This window comes from Spermophilus citellus (assembly GCF_964194105.1).
Source record: "Spermophilus citellus genome assembly, chromosome: 15".
Lineage (NCBI taxonomy): Eukaryota > Metazoa > Chordata > Mammalia > Rodentia > Sciuridae > Spermophilus > Spermophilus citellus.
The window spans coordinates 72,698,559-72,718,317 of NC_138195.1; the positions used below are offsets into that span (position 1 = coordinate 72,698,559).

The 19,759-nt window shown below is 50.8% G+C and overlaps 2 protein-coding genes and 1 long non-coding RNA gene across 3 annotated transcripts; 1 reads left to right on the top strand and 2 right to left on the bottom strand.

The window, feature by feature from the left end:
* Positions 1–861: 861 nt before the first annotated feature.
* On the bottom strand, positions 862–4,548 carry CALHM1 (calcium homeostasis modulator 1). The gene is made up of 2 exons (XM_081267742.1): positions 3,704–4,548; positions 862–1,855 (listed from the first exon to the last, which is right to left on the bottom strand). The coding sequence occupies exons 1-2, from the start codon at positions 4,253–4,255 to the stop codon at positions 1,376–1,378; spliced, it is 1,032 nt and encodes a 343-aa protein (XP_081123868.1). The 5' UTR covers positions 4,256–4,548; the 3' UTR covers positions 862–1,375.
* Positions 4,537–8,203, top strand: LOC308634141. Its single transcript, XR_014018961.1, has 3 exons — positions 4,537–4,585; positions 7,653–7,735; positions 8,073–8,203. It is a non-coding gene; the product is annotated as an uncharacterized lncRNA (long non-coding RNA).
* A 7,760-nt stretch (positions 8,204–15,963) lies between these two features.
* On the bottom strand, positions 15,964–19,444 carry CALHM3 (calcium homeostasis modulator 3; the record flags this gene model as incomplete). The annotated part of the gene is made up of 3 exons (XM_081268107.1): positions 15,964–16,437; positions 17,989–18,244; positions 19,158–19,444. The coding sequence occupies 3 exons, from the start codon at positions 19,442–19,444 to the stop codon at positions 15,964–15,966; spliced, it is 1,017 nt and encodes a 338-aa protein (XP_081124233.1).
* Positions 19,445–19,759: the final 315 nt, after the last annotated feature.

Consider the following 19,759-nt stretch of genomic DNA (forward strand, 5'->3'; position numbering starts at 1 on the left):
TAAAGAGGGAGACTGGGTCTCAGAAGTGTAAACAGAGAACAAGGAAGGATGGAAATCATGACTGGAAGCAAAGTGATTTCTGAGATGGGTGGGACTCAGGTCTGAAAGATAAGAAACCTATCTGAACCCCTGTTTCTTCCTCCTAAACAAAGACTGAAGTTGTTTATTCCTATGTCTCTTGTCCCTCTTTTAAAGGGAGAGGAAGAGAGACGCCCTCAGATTTAGAAATGAACAAACCCATAAACCACCATGTCCTCAGTGACTACCATATGCCATGTGCTTTTTGACTTTTAAAAATTTATTTGTTTATTTTTACTTATTTTGGGAACTCACTGAGTTGCTTAGGGCCCCACTGAGTTGCTGAGGCTTTGAACTTGCCATCCTCCTGTCTCAGCCTCCCAAGCCACTGGGATCACAGGTGTGCGCCACCGTGCCTGGCTGCCATGTGCTTTTATACACAACCATCTCGAGTTAAGGGCCCTTGTCCCCATTGTACAATTGAGGAAACTAAGGCACAGAAAATGAGTCACCTGGCCCAGAACACAGTTTGTAAGTAGTAGAGCACAGTATTGACCCAGTTCTGCCCCGCTCTGCAGTGTGAGCTATTTCCACTTAGGCAGCTCCTCTCCCTCCTCATCCCACCTCAGGGCAGAACTTCTTAGTGCTTTAGAGCCCCCTTGAGAAAATGGGAGGCTTCCCCTTCTGTTTCTAACAGGAGACATCTTCTGGGGATGGTGTGATTTCCCCCTGAGATCTGGGCATGAGGCAGGTGTTAGTGTGGTCTCCAAGCACCCCTCCACGGGGAGTGTTTCCTGCTTGGTGCTAGTTAACATGGAGTTCACCTCCATATTCATCTAGTGACCACAAACCCTGGCATCTCCTTCCTGGACTTAACTCTCAGCATATTGTCTTATCACCTGCCACCTTGGCCCACTCACCCAGAAGATTCTGGCCAATATCACAAGAGGGCTGGATGTCCTCCTGGTTCCCGAGTCCTGAGCTCCTCAAAAGTCATAGACGACAGAGGATGCAGGGGCAGACAAGCCTGTGAGGCCTGAGAGGAGGTAGTGAGCCACCATGAAAGAAGCAGCTTTAGAAGTGGCCTGGGAAGGTGGTCAGGGGCCAGTCATCTGTCTCCCCAAGTCAGTTCTGAACACTTCTGAACTAATACTGCTTATGGGCCCACTGCCCCAGGGCAGTGTCAAAGCTGGAGGAAAGAGGCCCCCTTCTAGCTCCACAATTCCTTTCCTAAAAGGACAAGTGAGTGCCTGGACATGTGGGCCTGTTCCTGAGGCCTGCTGTGCAGCACCTAAAGCCTTCATTTCTCTATCTTGTTTGAGGGTCTGAGAACTGTGTTTCCTAAGCCAGCCACAGCTCACACTTTGCTGAAGTAGGTGGCCACCTCCTTGCGTGGAGGCCGAGGCCCGCCCCCAGCCCAGCCATTGCCCATCAGAGGCTCCTGGCCCAGCCGCAGTGGTGGTTTGCATTTGTGCCAACTGGTCAGCAGCCTGTTGATGGCACCTTGGTCGGTGATGCCACGCAGCTTTTCCCTCTCTTCCTCAGTACCCTCGGTGGGGCTGTGGGAGGTGGATGGAGAGGTAGCTGTGGCCAGTGGCCCATGAGCATGACCCAGCTCCAGGTCATGGTTCATGGCTTCGAAGAACTGCTGGATGCAGACCTTGGCGAAGGCCTTGGCGTGCTCTGTGCACGTCTCATCAAAGAGCTTGCGCTCGATGTCGATGTAGTGGGACCAGTACTTGCTCTTGAGGAAAGCAGCCTGTGTGAAGCAGGGCCTCACGGAGCGCACCACAAACGCCAGCAGTGTAGTCAGCAGCACGAAGGACCAGCCCAGTGCCTGCGGGGAGAGGGAAGCGTTAGGCCTCCTGCCTCCGAACCTGTACAAACCCCCAAAGCACTCTCTGGGGCCTTTAGTGAGGAGAGCAGGAACTGGACAAGTGACTTCACTTCACCTCTTGGCCTCCTCTGTTTCCTCAACTGCAAAATAAGCATGGGTATACCCACCTCTTGGGAATGAGAGCTTGTATGAGGCATCTGCTGTGTTGGCTGGGTCCTCGTGCACAGGGGTAAACTCCAGACCCTGGAGTGAATCAGCCTGGTTTGAATCCTGTCTGCACTGCTCAGTAGCTGACCAAGAGTGACGCAACCTGACTACTCTGTGGCTAGTGATAGCACCTATCTCATAGTTCCCATGAGGACTAAAAGAGGTAATAGACTTAATAGCGCCTGGTGCATACATAGCACCCACTAACTTTTAGCCACCGCCATTCCAATAGGCCCTCAGGACCATGCCTCTTCCTTTGGGAAAGCTTCTTCACCTCCCCAGGCCATAGTGGCCCTTCCTCCTCAGAGTTCTGTGCCTCTCCTTTAGCTCCTGCTACTGACACCTGCACCAGGTGAGCCTCTTCTCCATATGGGTGGAGCTGAGGCCTCAGGGGTCCCAGAGAAGCCCTGGACAAGCTCTCAAACTCGGCTGAAAAACTGGACCCTTGTCTCTAGCTCTGCTCTGTCAGTACTGTGAGGGCGCTGAAGGCCCCTCCTGGGCCCCCAGCTGCACACAGCAGCATTGGACAGGTCAGAACGGGGATGAGGGGCAAATGCATATACCTATCCCAGGGGGCCAGGCCAGGAGCTGCAGAGCATGTGGTTGGTCTAGGGGTGAGGGGGGCGGGGGGGGGGCCCTCAGGCTGCTCAATGAACAAGTGTGTGCCTAGAGGGGCTGGATCTTCAGATGTTTCAAATGAACTTGGAAATGTGATTTTTATATAAAAAATTCTGAGTTTTAGAGGAAGCCAATCAATTCTAAAGGTGACTTTAGAGTTAAAATTCTGAAGGCCAAATGAAATGTGTCTGTAGGCCAGGCAGCCATGGCCTCTGGAGGCCCTTTCAGCTTGTGATGTGGTAATTTAAAGGTCAGGCAGAGGAGCAGCTGCTTAGACCCTAAGGCCTGCGGTGGTGGGACAAGTGCCCACAGGAGTGGAGACACTGGTCTGTCTGGGAGAGAAACAGAGCTCAGTGGGACACTCACAGGTGGCATCTGGGTGGTGAGGGAGGCCTCATAGGAGAAGGGTCCCAGCTGCAGAGGGGAGCCCGGGGGTTTGCACTCACCAGAGCAGAGTGTGCATATTTCTCCAGGCCTTCCAGGGCAGGCCCAGCCTCCTGCCCCTCTCCTTGACTGACCATCAAAGGGCTAACAGAGTGGTCCTTTAATTCGTATCCCAACTGTGGATCTCCCTTACCCACGTGCTCCCTTCCAAGACACCCAGACCCTCAGCTCCCACTCTCTGAGCAGGGAGGTGCCAGATAGGGGCATTTGCCAGGGAAATATACCCAGATGGCCCAGCCACCCACCAGCTCTCCAAGGCCCAGGCTGGAAGAGAAAATGATGCAAATTCCCTCAGCTTCTAAGCTCAGAGCTCAGGATGCAGGAGATGGGGTCAGCTGAGCTACTGGGTCCTCTTTAGGGACCTCAGGACAGAGGACAAATCTGCTACCCAGAGAGAGCCATAGCACTTTCTCCAGGTGGCCCCAGTCTCAGAGAAAGTTCATTGGCTCTGCTTTTAGTCTCGACTGGGGAAATGTCCCCCATCTCCCACTCCATCTGGAGGGAACCCCATTTTGAAAGTTGGGGGAACAGGGCCTTCCGAGAGGGACCCTGGTCTGTGAGCAGACCCGGCCCCCTCACCTGGGAGATGCAGCGCAGGTAGCGCACGGCCACCTCACGGGCCAGCAGCCAGTCGCCATCATAGATCTCAGGGCAGGGCACCCGAGCCAGCAGGCGGGCAAGCTCGGGAGCAGACAGGCCAGGTGTCAGGCTGCCATTGCCCAGGGCAGCCACGGGCACAGCAGTGCAGAAGGCACAGAGGAAGCACTTGCCATCGAGCAGTGTGACGGCCACCCAGACGACAGGTGCAATGAGGGCTCGCTGGGCCATGGAGCAGAACATGTAGCGCAGCACAGCAGGGTCCTTGGCCCTGCGGCCAGGAGGTCGCTTCCACTCTTCAGCCAGCATGGACACGTTGTTGTTTAGGACCAGGCCGAGCAGGAAGAGCACCAGGGGAGGTGCCAGCAGGATGCCTGCGCTGTAGGCTGCGTTGTAGCCTGGCAGGCAGGGACAGTTGAAGTCGAAGGCTGAGTACATCTGGGCGCTGGCCAGCGCCATGATGCCACAGATGCCATTCATGAAGGACTCCTGGTTGGACTGCAGGAACTGAAAGATCATCCGGAACTTGTCCATCGTGTCCCCCGCAGGGCCCTGCGGCCTCTCCCCACCTCACTGTTGCCTCCAAAAAGGCTCCTGCAGCCCTCCCTGACCACCTGGCACCCACCTCATGACTCAGCCCTCCCAGCTGGGACCGGCAGAGCTAAGGGCAGAGGCTGAGGTCACTGTCGCTTTGAGGAACCTTCTGGTCAGGTGCTGGCCAAGAGGGCGCAGCTTGGCCAATCCTGTGGGTTCAGCCAGGGTTGTGCCCCTCCCTTCCCCACCCCTCCCTGACTCCTAACTCTCCCCAGCTGCCTCCGGCGCTAGGAAGCCACAAGGGCCTCACCTGATGGGGACCAGCTCTCTGTGAGTGTGGGAGGGTGGGGAAGGGGAGGGCACAGGCTGGGAAGACAGTGTGTCCATCAGGGTGGAGTCTGAGGGAGTCCCTGGTGCTGCAGAGGCCTCCAGGCTCCTGGGAAGCATGTCCCCCTCCCTCTGCATGTCTTTCCTCCACACTGCATCAGGATCCCAGGGCCACCTCCATCAGACACACAATGATGGTCTGACGAGGTGGGGATGGCAGTGGTGGGGTGACTGCAGCGGGGGTCAGGGAGATGGGAAGGGTTGGGAGGTGATGTTGGTCACCATGAGGATGGCAGTGGTGGTGGTGGACATGGTGTAATTGTGGGCATGGCATGGAGTAAAATGTCCTGGATTTGAAGTCGGAGGACCTGTAGTGGACAGGCTGCCTGGGCAGGGAACTGTGGTGTCAGACCTGCCTGTGCCTCTGTGTGCACTGCATGTGGGTTGCGGATGGCGAATCCTTTCCTGCCTCCACCTCCTAGCTCTATGTCCCCAGATAAAAAAGTTAAGGGGTTGGTGGGGGTGCTTCCTGCCTGGAGCCTGTGCCTCCAGAGTGTCTGCAGGATGAGGGCCTCCTCCCTGTACTCATCAAAGGGGAGGGGCTTGATGGGCTCCCTTTGATGTCCACAGCTCTCCCAGAAGGGCAGGTCAGATCTGGCTCCAACTGGATGGTTCCTGTCTGGGGCAAGGGGTGGGGGTGGGGGTGAGGCAGAACCTAGACAGGGTGTCTCCACGGGGCCCACAGATCTGTGCCTCCCCATGTTTGTGCCCAGGCATGAGCTTGCTGTGGCTCGCATCTGCGCCTGTAGGCGTGCATGGAACCTCATTAGTGGGCTTTGTATCTGTAAAGTTGACAAAAACAGCGTTGACCTGGGCCTTCCCAGTGTGAAGCTCTAAGCCAGGCACTCGTGTTGTCAGGGGAGAGGAGAAGTCTCTGGAGAAGGAAGGGTCCGGGAGGTTCCCAGAAGAGAGGGGGAACCTAACTCAGGACCAGGGAGGTTCTTGGCATATGTGATAGAAAAGAATTTCAGCACAAGGAAAGGCATAGACGGAGGTTTATTTAGGAAGGTAGATCTACATTTAAGGGGGAATGTGGGCTGTCTGGAGAGTACCTTGGGCCAGGGGTCCCTCATGTATAGAAGGGCTGTATCAGGGGATGAACTGGAGGTGGATCCAGGGTGGAGCTGCACAATTTCACACCAATTTTTCCTGCACTTGTGTATCTTCCTCATTTTACAGGGGCATGGGCCAAGATTTACAACTGTGCTTTCTGTATCTCGACCGCTGATGGGTATTTCCTTTAAGATTCAGTATTTCTCTCTCTTTATCCTGAATCTTGAACTCAGAGAAACCCTGTGGGATAGGCACTGTCCCATTTTACAGAGGTGGGGACTGAGGCTCAGAGAAGGTAAGTTATTAGCTAAAGGTTACCCAGCTTGTAGGTGGGGAGGTGGGATAGGAGCCCAGGCTAGCCCTCTCACAGAGTTAGAGTAAGGGTTGAAGAGAGGTCAGGGCAGTGGGGTTTTGGCTTTTCTCTTCTGGCTGTATCAAGGCCCCCTGTTCTACTAATCCAGGTGGAAATGCTGGTCTCACAAAGGGGATACAGATGGGGAAAATGTTGCTCTGGGACAACTGGAGCCCTTAGGCTGGTAGCCCCTAGAGGACCCTTGTCAGCGGCTCACCTGGGACACCCCTTGGTGGGGATGAGGATGAAGGAGATCAAGCAAAGGAGGCAACCATTGATGTGCACTGGCCCATTGCAGGCATAGCCAGCAAAGGGTCCAAGCTGCAGCTGGGGCCTGGCACACAGCCCCAGGAGTGGTGGGTGGGGATGGGATGGGCCTGGGATAGCTCCGGAAACCAGGAGGGGTGGCCCTAGGTAGCTATCTAGAATCTCTATCGTGCCTATCTTTGTTGGACATGGCTCCCTGTATCAATGTCCCTGTTTAATGGTATCCAAGGTGCCTACTTTACCCTCATATTTATGCCCTGCAAATTCTAACTGCAATTTTATTTTAAAATCTTTGACATAAGGGCTGGTGGTGTAGCTCAGTGGTAAAATACTTGCCTAGGATGTGCAAGGACTTGGGTTCAATTCCCAGTACTATTAAGAAAGAAAGAAAGAAAAGTCTGATATTGATGGATGTGGGGGTGCATGCCTATAATCCCAGTGATTCAAGAAGCTGAGGCAAGAGGATTGCAAGTCTGAGACCAACCTCAGCAACATAGTGAGACCCTAAGGACTTAGCAAGACCCTGTCTCAAAATAAAACATAATGGGCTGGGGTTGTGGCTCAGCGGTAGAGCGCTCACCTAGCACATGCCAGGCCCTGGGTTCTATCCTCAGCACCACATAAAAAAATAAATAAAATAAAGGTATTGTGTCTAACTACAACGAAAAAATAAATATTAAAAAAAAACATAAAAAAGGGGCTGGGGATATGGTTTATTGGGTAAGTGACCCTGGGTTCAATCCCCAGTTACCCCTTCCCCCAAAAGTCTGATATTGAAAAATGTGCTCACACCGGCCAGGTGGTGAATGTCTGTAATTCCAGGGGCAAAGAGGCTGAGGTAGGAGAATCACAAGTTCAAAGTCAGCCTGAGCAACTTAGCAAGAATCTACCTCTAAATAAAATATAAAACAGGATGGGGATGGCTCCATGGTTGAGTGCCCCAATACCCCCCCCACACACACACAAAGTTCCAAGCGTGGTGGTGCACACCTGTAATCCCAGTGGCTCAGGAGGCTGAGGCAGGAGGATTGTGAGTTCAAAGCCAGTCTCAGCAAAAGGGAGGCGCTAAGCAACTCAGTGAGACCCTGTTTCTAAATAAAATACAAAATAGGACTGGGGATGTGGCTCAGTAGTCGTGTGCCCCTGAGTTCAATCCTTGGTAACCCCCCCCCCCCAGAATGTGCTTACTGAAGCAACCTCAAGTTTTTTGTTTTGAGAAGTTTAAAAAAATTAATTTGGATATTTTATGGAAACTCAGCATTTAACACATTTCCTAATACTTTGTTTATTTTTATGATAATTATATAAGATGATCATTTTGTTTTGTTTTTCATCAAGTTCTATGTGGATGTCTCCAAATCCCCTGTTTATCCTAGTGTCATAAACCGATGTCATCATGGTAGGACCCAGGAGGTGAAGAGGTGAAGAGTGATTGGAACAGGCCTTTCTTCTGAAGGGCGGATGGGCGGGGCAGGTTGAGGGGTGGGGGTGGGAAGGAGGAGGGTGTGGCCTTATGAGCACCAGCTGAGGCCAGAGAGCTGGTTGTTGTCCATGGCACAGAAGGGACACAGGCTGCCTGGGATGCTATGCGTTGAACATTTGTCCCCCCACGTTTACAAGTCAGAATCCTAACCCTCCACATAATGGTATTAGGTGGTGGGGTTTGGGGGAGGTAGTTAGGTCATGAGGGTGGTGCTCTCATGGAGGGATTAGTGCCATTATAAAGAGACTGCAGAGAACTCTCTTACCTTTTAACAGGTGGGGACACAGTGACAAAGTGGCCTTCTATGACTGGGAAGGAGGCCTTCACCAGAACCCAACCCTGCTGACATCCTGGTCTTAGACTTTCAGCCTCTGAACTATGAGAAATAAACGTGTGTGGTTTGAGGCAATTCTGTGTTATCTTGTTACAGCGTCCTGGACACCTCACCTTCACTTGTGCTGTCCCTCACTGTCCACAGAGTCTGACTCAAGGCCCTGCCTGCTCACTTGTTGTCCCTTAGTGAAAACCGCATCCCAGAGTGGTTGAGAGCAACCTAACTGGTGACCCAGGTTCAAATTTTAACCGTGCCCCATAGTAGCGAGGGACTTTTGGGCAAGTATTTAAGTATTTAATCTGTGGGGGCCTCAGCCTTCTCATCTGTGAAATGGGGAGAATGATAGACCACCTCTCAGGGGGTTGTGAGGGTGCTGTAGGAGGATGCAGGTGAAGCACTCAGCACAGTGCCAGCCCCAGCATGGGCTCTCTGCAGACGATGGTTACAACATTACGGCAGTAAGAACACACCTGAGCCTCAGCAGTGTCTTCGAAAGTTTGTATTAGGTCATGCAAAGGGGGCCCCTGGGGAGAGTGCCTGCCTGTACCTTTAGGAAAATGCCCGATTTGCATAGGAGAGTCACCCAGCAACTGGTGGAGCAGCCAGAGCACGGGGCAGTGGAGGAGGCAGGAGCCCATGGCGGATGCAGCTGCAGGGGCACTCAGGTGTCATCAGGCTGTGTTTTCAGAGGACCAAGGTCTATTTTTGGTGCTGGGGATTGAGCCCAGGACCTTGCGCAGGCTAAGCAGTGCTCTACCTTCGAGCTCCGCCCCAGCCCCGGTATGTGGTCTTCACCTAAAGAGGATACAGGCTGCTCACCTAAGTCCCCGACCTGCAGCAGTCATCCCAGCACTGGGTTTACATTTGGCCTAAGGCTGGCGGGGACCCAGTTAGGGCCCTATTGGGAAAGTGAGGCTGGGAGGAAACAATCCATTTTTCTCCTGAGCTGCTGACTCCACGTGGTCCTCAAGGTCCCCGAGAGATTGTGCCCTAGGTGCCACGGTGGTGACTCTCAGGGCCTTTGCCCATGCTTTGCACGTTCCTGGAATGCTTATCCTCCTGTTCTTTACTGCAAAACCCCTGTTCATCTTTAAGTTCTCAGGTTAAGGCTCCCCACTTTAGGGAGATCTTCTAGTCTCCTTAGCTTCAGTTAGTCTGCTGATAGAGGCTTTCATAATGTCCTTTCAAGCACAGGTTACAATCTTAATTACTTAGGGAGTGTGTTTATTGACAATCTGGGGCTCAGATATGGCTAAAGGTCCATATCTGTCCTATTCATTACTCTGTTCTTGAGCTTAAGTATTCTGGGTGCTTAAAGAGCTCAATTAATAAGTGCTGGGTTCATTTAAGTAAGTGAATGAAATGAGCCTTGGCCCAAGATGAAGTCCTGGGGAGACACAAACAGGAGACAGTACATGCCTTTCTCTCCAGGTTTCCCTCCAGTCTGTGAGGAGAGTGAGGAGGGCTAAAGGTGGTGGACGTTCAAAGCTCACTGCCAAGGCAGCCCAGCGTCACCTCTGCTCTCCCCATCTGCCATCCATTTCCCACTGGTCTTCTCTAGACTTTCAGGGATACGCTCCCCATTCCACAGTCCTCCAGCCTCCCCCAGCAGAGCCTCTCAAGCACAGGCAAGGAGAAGAAATTTCATTTGGTCCCAAAGGGTTGAGTAAAGCTGGGCCCTCACCAGAGAACTCCTTAATTTTTCTATGGGACCCTCAGAAGTGGAAGCATGCTGGGGTGGACACAATTCCTCGGCTCCCATCTGGTCTTTTGATCCTACTACCTCCCCTTAAAGTCACTCCTGTATCAGTATCACAAATTGGGGCAGGCTGCAAACTCCCTACCCTTCCATTATAATCATGGGTGGGGCAGGTGCCCAGGGATTTATATGAATCCCACAGAACCACTCATCTGCTTGGCCTGGACCCATCCCTGGGTGAGCAATTCCCTGTCCTGGGCACTTGCCAATAATCAAGGACTTTTTCCCTCAGTCCTTCCCTCCTGAGCCTCCCAGAAGTGCTGGATTCGAGTTCATTCCTGTGGCATTTTGAAATTCAGCTGCCTCTGCATTCTCTGCCTCTGGATGCTCTTTCTTTCTCTGGCTTCCCCCTCTTCTTCCTCCAAAACTCATCCTCATCTCACTCAAGATTTTCTCACCAAGGGCCCTATCTTTACCTGAAGCTTTAAGCATCCTCTTCACATGGGTGAATCCCAGCTATCACCCCTTTTCCTGCAGGACAAAGTCAAAGTCTAGAACGGAACCCTGAAGGCTCCTCCCACCCTCCCCTCCTCCTGCAGACCTGGTAGACCAGAAGGCTGCAGCTGCCCGGTTGCACAAGGAGGGGATTTGTACAGCCAAAGCCCAAGCTTCTAGCACATTTCTGGCCTGCGACACTGTGTCTCCGAGGGAGACTCAATGTATAGGATGAAGTCAGTGGTAGGGAGCAGTTGGGCGGGGGATATGGGGTGGACTGTAATCCAAAATTGGTAGAGGCTTGGAAAATGAGCTTGGGTCCCCAAGACAGTGGCTTTCCTGAGGAAGGAGGATCTTTAGGAGCCAGGTGAGAGCCTGCTACCTGTGTCCCTTACTCTCTGGTGGGGTGGCATCCATGCCCCAGGCCTCTTGCTTTTATATACAGTGTGGCAAAGAGGTTGGGGCTTGGAAACCACATCGTCTAAGGACTGAAGAAGGTGGGCAATGCTTTCAAAGGATGTTATGGAAGAGGATCCTGAAAATGTGTTGCTGAAACCTGGTTCCCGGCCTTGATTGCTGTAGCCACTGGTGGGGTCACAGCCCTTTGCTGCAGGAGGGGCTCTTCACAGCTGGGGGTGCCCTTCAGTGTTAGCGGCTGGTCTCAGCCATGGGGACCTGGTTCCTAGGCAGCGTGAGAGGGACCTGTGTGGGGATGGTGCTGCAGCCCTCCACAGCAGGAAATGCCCGCTTACCTTTGCAGCAGACCCCAGTCGCCTGCTAGTATCTGTTCGGGTTCTTGTGAATTTTAAGAACAAAACCCACAGACAATGGAGAATGAGATGAAAGAGTAGGATTTTTTGCAAATGAGAAGAAAAGAAATAGAGCTCTCACCAGGCAAGAGGGAACCCTATAGGAGATTGCCATTCAGGTGTGCTAGTCTGGAGGTTAATATGGCTGCCAGGTAGGTGCATTGATCACTATGTATGTTTATCAGGTATTGGAAAAATACCAAGGCTATTGGTTTGGCCTGTGACCTTCTGATCGCTGGTGCCCTTTTTTTTTTTTCCTTTTGGTACCAGGGATTAAACTCAGGGCTCTTGACCACTGAGTCACATCCCAGCCCTATTTTATATTTTATTTAGATACAGGGTCTCACTGAGTTGCTTAGTGCCTCGGTTTTTGCTGAGGCTGGCTTTGAACTCACGATCCTCCTATCTCAGCCTCTAGAGCCACTGGGATTACAGGTGTGTGCTCCACCACGCCTGATGGTCGTGCCCTTTTTAGCCCTTGAGTCTGAAGCCTTCACTCAGTGCATCCCACTTCCCTTATCCAGCAGCTCCAGGACACGAGAGTTGGCTGGTATGTTTGGAATTTTTTCCAGGTTAATTTCATGGAGTGACGTTTACATTTAGAGCAGTCTTTATGGGGCCCATTGCACTTAACTGCTGCCTATTTTACTGTCTGTCTATCCTGACTATGGGCTAAACTCTTCAGTCCTCTGGCCAAGGCCCTCTACTTTTGCCAGGATGGACTGTCACCTTATTTGATTGTGTGTTCACGGCCCTGTCTCTATCTCTCTGTCCAGAAGCTCCAGTAAGACAGGAGCATGTCTGTCTTGCTCTCTGGGTCTCTAGATGTTCAATAAATGTCTGCTGAATGAGAAAATGTAATTGGCCCAGCCCTTCACCAGACTCTTAGCCTTGGTTCTTGCTGTTCCCTCCCTTGGGCTTCCTCTGCACTCTCTCCTCTTTTCTCTTTTCATATGTCAAAAACTTCCCCATCCTTCAAGACCATTCAAATGCACCTCCACTGCAGAGCCTGCCCTGGTCCCCCAGCTTGGAACTTTACTTCTCCCTGCAAAATCAAAGGCACATGGCTCCTCCATTATATTGGATTACCCCTTTTTCTGCACCATCCCTGTTCACCAAATTGACAATGAGCTTCTTGGGGATAGTGACTCTTGTACACTAAGAGGTGAAAATTTCAAGCAAGACAGGAAACAGGACACAAAATGTAATAAAAGTATAGCAAAGTATACCAGAGGAGAAAGGAAAGATGTCCTAAAAGGAGAGGGTGATCTCCTTTGTTCCCTAGGTTTATGGGGGGGTCTTAGAGAAGTTTCTAGAAAGTCTCGTCCAGGTACCATCTCTTAATTCAATTTTTTTTTTTTTGTACCAGAGATTGAATCCAGGGGCACTTAACCACTGAATCACAACCCCAGCCCCTTTTTATTTTTTATGTAGAGACAGTGTCTTGCTCAGAGCCTCACTAAGTTGATGAGTCTGGCTTTAAACAAGCAATCCTCCTGCCTCAGCCTCCCAAGCAGCTGGGATTACAGGCCCACCTCTTTTTTTTTTTCTTAATACAAAGTTTTTTTTTATATTTTTTTTAGTTGTAGAGGAGCACAATTCCTTTATATTTTATTTATTTTTATGTGGTACTGAGGATCGAACCCAGTGCTTCACACATGATAGGCCAGCACTCTACCACTGAGCCACAACCCTAGCCCCCACCTCTTAACTTTTGATTGACAGTAGGACTGCATCAGATTTTAAAATCCCTACTGTACATGGTCTTACCACAGGTACTCAAGTGAAACTCATGGTGGGGGAGGGGGAAATTTTGCTATGATAATAAGATTAAAATGAGATGTTAAATATCTAAATGCAACTCTTGGTCATCTTGGCCCAGGCTGACTAATTCTAACTGGAACTTGTTTTTTTGTTTTTTTTTTTGTTTTTTGATTTTGCTTTTATAGATTTTATGGTAGTGTTGTAGGGACAAACGAGGCAAGGCACCAAAGATAGCAGGAAACAGTTTTATTTGGCTGCAGCCAGGCTCAGAGGGCACAGCTTTTGCTGTAATCAGTCAATCCCCTGAACCCCGAGCTCAGGTAGTTTCAGAATTTTATACCCAGCATTAAGGGGAGGGGCTCAGAAGTTCACAGTCTGCAGAAGTTCACATAAAAGCAGCTTTTTTCTTTACTGTTCTGGGCAAGTAAACCCTTCAAGGACAACACCTGAGAAGGGGAGAGCTTCTTCTCCCCTTTCTTTCCTCCCCCTGCCAGCTGTTACCATGGAGCCCAAGGGGTAACTTCTCTTATCTTAGAAATGTAGACATCTCTGTGAAGCCCAGCTCAAGGCCAGAGGCCTTGTTTACACATTTTTACAAACTAGTATACTGGATATGTTTGTGGGTAACTAGTAAGGGGTGTCCAGCACACCTGGAGTGCTGATTTCTTCCTGGCCAATGGCCAAGTAAAACAGGGCAACATGAAAATAGGAAGTTTATCTACATTGAACTCTTTTGCAGAGACTCTTTTGCTGACAGTCCTAAAATCAGCCATGGTGAAGATTTCTGGAGAAGCCCAGTTATGACTTTTATGTGGAGAAAGGGGGTGCCTCTTCAGTAGGTCTGCTTTGCTTTTAATTATCCTATTCTCCTGGGCGTTGGAATTTTTGGTCTGCATAAAGTTCACAAAAGTCCCCTCTTCAGGGTGATTTGTGGGTTTTTTTTTATACTTTTATTTTATTTCTTTATCTTTATGTGGAGCCCAGGACCGAACCCAGTGCCTCATGCATGCTATGCAAGTATTCTACCACTGAGCCCCAGCCCCAGCTCCTGATCTGTGTTCTTATAGCAGAGAGAAGTTTTAAATTCTGTGGCTAACAGGTTTTTTGGTCAAGGAATGCAGTGTCCTATTGACTTAAATCAGAGCAGAGCCAGAATGGCTTTGGGTAAACTGGTTTTTGAAAGAAAGCACGTGGGCTGGGAGATATATATATATATATTTTTTTAAATAAAAGAAAGTATGTAGGGGCCAGAACATAGGCCGTAATGTCACCTACCTACTGGTCAGGATGCCACCTCTCATCCCCACCCTCTTCTTCAATTGCTGTAGCAATTTGCCTAAATCATGCCCTACCCTAGTGCCATTTCAGACATTTGCATGGCCTGACCACATCAGGAGGTGGTGGGAGGTGGGCTGCAGAGATTTTCTGTTCTCACAAGATCCCTTGGCAAGAGCCCAGGAGAGCAGAGATGGCCGGGACGGAGGGAGCTGGGCTCCAGGGGAGATTTCCAGGGGCCTCTGTACTGTCCAGGGGACCCTAAAGAAGTATAAAAGCCTTGAGTGAACCCAGCTCTGCACGTGTATAGCAATCATCTGTTCTGGCAAAGGCAGGTGTGTGTGTGTGTGTGTGTGTGTGTGTGTGTGTGTGTTGGATGAATCATCAGGGAGGGGCAGAGGAGGCCCTGGGTTTCTGAAAGACTAGATCTTCCCCTAACTCTTCCTGTTAAGTTTCTGGAGAGTGAGTGACAGTTTTCCCTGCAGATCTGACACTGGTGTTTCAGGGACTTTTGGTCCTGAGATAGCTCCCACACCCATACCTGGCTCTGGACATTGCTGGCCAGGGGCCAACCTCTCAGTGAGGGCAGCATGGAAAGCCCTGGAAGGGGTAGTGTATAGGACTGTGTTGGGCTCAGGGGTCAGGCTGAGGGTTAGGGAGGTGGAGGTGAGTGGGAATGTGAGGGGGGCAGTTCCTGCCAGGTGAAGGGGAAGAGAGGGCTAGACTGAGGAAAAGTCCCAGCATTGGTTGGCTGGAAACAGAACTGTAGAAGCTGGGAAAGTGGTAGCTACACACAACAACCCCCTTGACATAGAAACACAGAAAAATACACTCAACAGGAAAATAGAAACAATTCATTGAGAGGCCAGTAAGAGGCACTAACTAGGGCTTTCTAGAGGAACTCAAAGGCAGAGCTTACTAGAACTTACTGATAGAAGCTAACTTCTATCAACTAACCTTGATAGAAGCTTTAGGAAACCCAACAAGGACATTGAAAACCAACCAATCAAAAAAAAAAAAAAAAAAAGAAAAAAGAAAACCAACCAATCAACCAACCAACCAACCAACCAACTAACCAACCAACCAACCAACCAACCAACCAACTAACCAAATGGTCTAGAGGGCAGACTGATGTGGTAGTTCAGAGCAGACTCCAGAACCAGGCCTCCTGGCATCCAATTCCAGCTCCTACATGGGTGACCTTGGGCAACTTAGCCTCTTTAGGCCTCAGTTTTCTCTTCTAAAAACTTGGGCTTATACTCATACCTACTTCATTAGGTTATTATGAGGATTAAATGAGTTAATATACATAGGGAAGTTAGAACAATGCCGGACACATAATAGTCACCAAATAAGCATGTGCTATTATGATTATTTTTATTATTTAAAATCAACATCTAGGACCCAGAACCCATAACAGTTCTATTTAGACTCCCCCCCCCTCATTTTTAAAATCAGTGCATTGTAATTGTATATAATGGTGGGATTTGTTGTTACATATTGTACACACACACAGTATCTATGATACACAGGTTTGGTCCACTGACCAGAAACATCAGTATTACTCAAGAGCTTGTTTTGAGATTCTGTGGTCCAGTCCTGGATGCATTGAATCAGAACTGGCACTTGACTAGAACCCACATTCATAAGCTAGGCCGAGACTGGGCCATTTGAGACAGAGGCCAATGAGGGCAGACTGTCTGCCCTGGGGTCCTAAGGCCTTGGAACATGGGTGTCAACATGGGCATTTCACATGGGTGCACTGTTGCCATTCAAGCCTGGCAGGGTCCCTACACATCAGTGTGCTGGGACAGCCTTGTGCCTGGAGCCACCATGGGTGCACGGTGGCTGAGGCCAGCCCCCCAGAACCTCGGGGATGCTGCAAGGTCAAGTGGAGGTTTGCTGGAGTACCAGGTACTTAGGAGGTGGTCCACCTGCTCTTGGCTGCAGACTGCGCGCAGGTGGGCCTTCCCACTTCCGCCATCCAGGTCGTCTAGGGGCTCAGGGGGCTCCTCCCCCAGATCCCGGCGCAGCCCCCGAGCCCGCAGCTCACTCTGCATGCTGGCGAAGAAGTGCAGCACGCAGCGGTGCGCGAAGTCCCGGGCATGCTCACAGCACGTCTCGTCAAAGAGCTTCTGTTCCAGGTCCACGTAGTTGCTCCAGTATCTGCGCTGCAGCAAGACTGTCTGGTCGAAGCAGGGCCTCAGGCAACGGGCCAGGAAGGCCGCCACAATCAGCAGCAGGGTGATACTCCAGCCGATGGCCTAGAGGTTGAGGAGGCATGAGGTGGGGTGCAGTGGGGCTCAGGTGCTGTGATACTGTGGAGGTGCTCCAAAGCCCCCTCTTTACTACTCCCTTCATCCTTCCTCAAATCTATCCACTTTCCCATTCAGTCATGCATCCTACCAGCCATTCTCCATCCATATTCATCCATCCATCTATCCATCCATCCATCCATCCATCCATCCATCCATCCATCCATCCATCCATCTTTTCCATTTATTCTCCCATTCTTGTAGCTACTCATCTGTCCAACCATCTTTTCACTCATCCATCCGGTCATCTATCCTCTTATCTGACTATATGTCCATCATCTTCCCATCCAACCTTCCTCCCATCTTGTCCATATCCATCCTCTTAGCCATCCACCTTCCCACCCATTCATGCTTCCATACTCTTAACCTTCTGCTTATCACCCACCCACCCATCAGCCATCCTCTCTCGTCTTTTCATTTAGTCCTTCATGTGATCCTCATGTACATTCATCCATCCATCCTCTCATCCATGCACACATTCATGCTCTATTTTGTGGAAGGCACTGTGCTAGGAATGGGGACAGAGAACAGTGTCCAGGCAGTGAGAAACTGGAAGCCATTCTCCAAGGCTGGAGCCCACACCTAGCAGATTCTTCTTTACTTTCCAAAATTGCCTCTCTTCAAGACCCAGCTTAAATCCTGGAGCAATGAGAAATCACTCCTCGAAACTACAAAGCCATCTGAATGCTTGTCATTTATAGATATGATTCCCATCATTTTCAAAACTGTCTCATATGGCTGCACATAAGACCCTTCCACCCAAATTTAAGGTGAATATTTTATACATGAGGAGCAGAATATCAGACAATTTGCTGAGCTTAACATGACTGATGGCTAACAGCTTAGTTAGGGTTTAAACCCTTGTCTGACTTCACTTTCCCCTGAACTCAGGTGAGCTTAGAGTGTTGAAGCCCACAGAGACCAGCAAGGTTGAGGATAGCAACCCTTCCCTGCTTTATTTTGCACAAGAGGTCAGTGCCATGGCCAAAGTCACAGTCTGAATCAGAATCAAGTGCTGCCTGAACACTGGTCCTCTCTCACTGCACCGCAGATCCATGTTTGCCACCAGCCTGTCTGCCCCCCACAGAAGACAGGGCTTGGGTCTTCATGGCCTGTAACCCTAGTGGTGCTCCGTGTGTAATGGACTCCTGTAATGCTCTTTGGTGGATACACTCCAGCACAGGGATCTGGGGGTGGTGGTGATGGAATCTGAAATCTGGAAGTGGGCCTGGGTTTGCCCCCAGGATAATGGAGTGGGCACCCTATAGAGAGCCAGGCACTGAGGGGAACCTGCACTGTGGTGAGGGGTTTTAAGGAATAATGATACATGCATTCAGATCCCCCACCCTGCCTCTTATATGCTGTATGGCATTGAACTTGTTAACTAAAAACTCTCAGAGCCTCAGTTTCTTCATTTGCAAATGGGATGATAGTAATTGTATCTGTCTCTGAGGGTTGTGCTGAGAATGAAATGAACAAACACATAGAAAATGCTAATACCTGTGACAGGCACCGCAGGTATCGAGACACCGCCTTTCGAGCAGGGTTGTCCCTGACCAGCTCATCTTCTTTGCAGGGCACCTTAGCCAGGAAGAGCTGCACTTGGCTGGGGGTCATGTTGGCAAAGTCCAGAAACTTCTCAGGGTCCACAGAATTGCTGAAGGCACACACAAAGCATTTTCCATCAAGGAGGGCCAGCAGGATCCAGACCATGGGGGCAGCCAGCGCTCTCTGCAGCACAGAGGAGCACATGTACCTGGGAGCAGAGGAAGGAGGAGTCACAAAAGGCAGGCAGAATTCAACTGTGGAGTCAGCCCGAGTTGGAGTCTGAGTACTGCCACTTCCTAGATGTGAGGGCTTGGACAAGAAACTTAACTTCTTTGTGCCCCAGGTCCTCATCCTTAAAAATGGGTCCTATCAAGGAGCGGACTCAGGGCTGAGGAGAGAATTCAGAGAGGCCACGCTTTCGAGGCCCTTAGCAGAACAGAGCTTGACTCCAGGTTGGAGTGCAGCAGGGGCTGGTGAGCATTGAGAATTGCCAAGATCATCGGCTGATTTTGATACAGGGCACGTGTCACAGGGGTGCTACAGGTGAGATCCTTGTCCTTGGGGAACTTGCAGGAGAGGGCATGCAGCCTTTAAGTAAACCACTGCTTCTCATTACATGTAGAAAACTGCTCTGCGTGCCATGGTTACCCCTGGTGAATATGGCAAGTTAAAATCCACGGCCAGTGTGACAGATGTGGCTTGGGGAATTCTTGGGAACCCTGTATCATTCATATTTTTGTGGCACTAGTCATGGAAAGGTGACCAATGATAGGAACAGAACTACACATGTATTTCTTGGGAAGTTGAGGCAGGAGGATGGCAAGTTTGAGGTCAGCTTGGGCAACTAAGTAAGACTCTTTCTCAAAATAAAGTAATAAAAAAAAGAGGGACTGGAGATGTGGTTTGGTAGTAGGGTGCTTGTCTGGCATGTGCTAGGCCCTGAGTTGAATCGCTAGTGCTGCAAAAATGTAGATCTTTCCAGATGGAAACTGGTTACTGGGTCTCTATGAGCTGAAGGAAGTTGGGGAAGGAGGGGGCACACCTGACAGTACCCGGGGGCTGGGTGGGGGAGCCCCTGACAGTGCCCAGGGATTGCTGAGAGAAGAGGTGTGCGATCCTACCAGATGATGCCCGAGTCCTTCCTCCGGAGCCCCTCGGGCCGGCACCACTCCTCCACTATCACCACAGACTGCCGGTTGACCAGGAGACCACAGAGGAAGAGGGCGAGCGGGGGCGTGAGCAGCAGGCCCAGGCCGTAGAGGGTGTTGTAGCGCACCAAGCAGGGGCAGTTGAAGTCGAAGGAGGAGTACAGCTTGATGGTGACCGCGGCCAGCAGCAGGCAGATGCCGTTCATCACAGACTCGGAGCTGTTCTGGAAGTGTTGGAAAAACAAGCGGAACCTGTCCATGGCTGTTGTAGGGTGGGGGCAGCTGCCAGATGGCCCCAGGAGTTCTTTCTCCTTTTCCAGGGCTCTGAGGAGGAGGCCGTGTCTAGTCCTCAGCCCAGCCCCTAAAGACTTAAGGCAGAGGCAGGCTGTCTCCGTGAAGGCTCTTCTGACCAGGCAATTGTCCCCAGTGCTGCTCCCTCTGCGCTGGGCAATGTGTCACTGCTCTGTGACCAACCAGCCCAAAGCACCTCTAGGCAAATGGGTGCCACTCTGTCACTCCACCCCTCCCCACCTCGTTCTTCTTTTCTTTGGGGATTTGGATACTCAGGCCAGACA

Bases quoted from the DNA above. Each gene is read 5' to 3' on its own strand.
- CALHM1 (XM_081267742.1), bottom strand. From the start codon at position 4,255: ATGGACAAGTTCCGGATGATCTTTCAGTTCCTGCAGTCCAACCAGGAG. The intron at 1,856-3,703 runs GTGAGGGGGCCG...CTCTCCCCGCAG, and splicing joins ACCTGCGCTGCATCTCCCAG to GCACTGGGCTGGTCCTTCGT.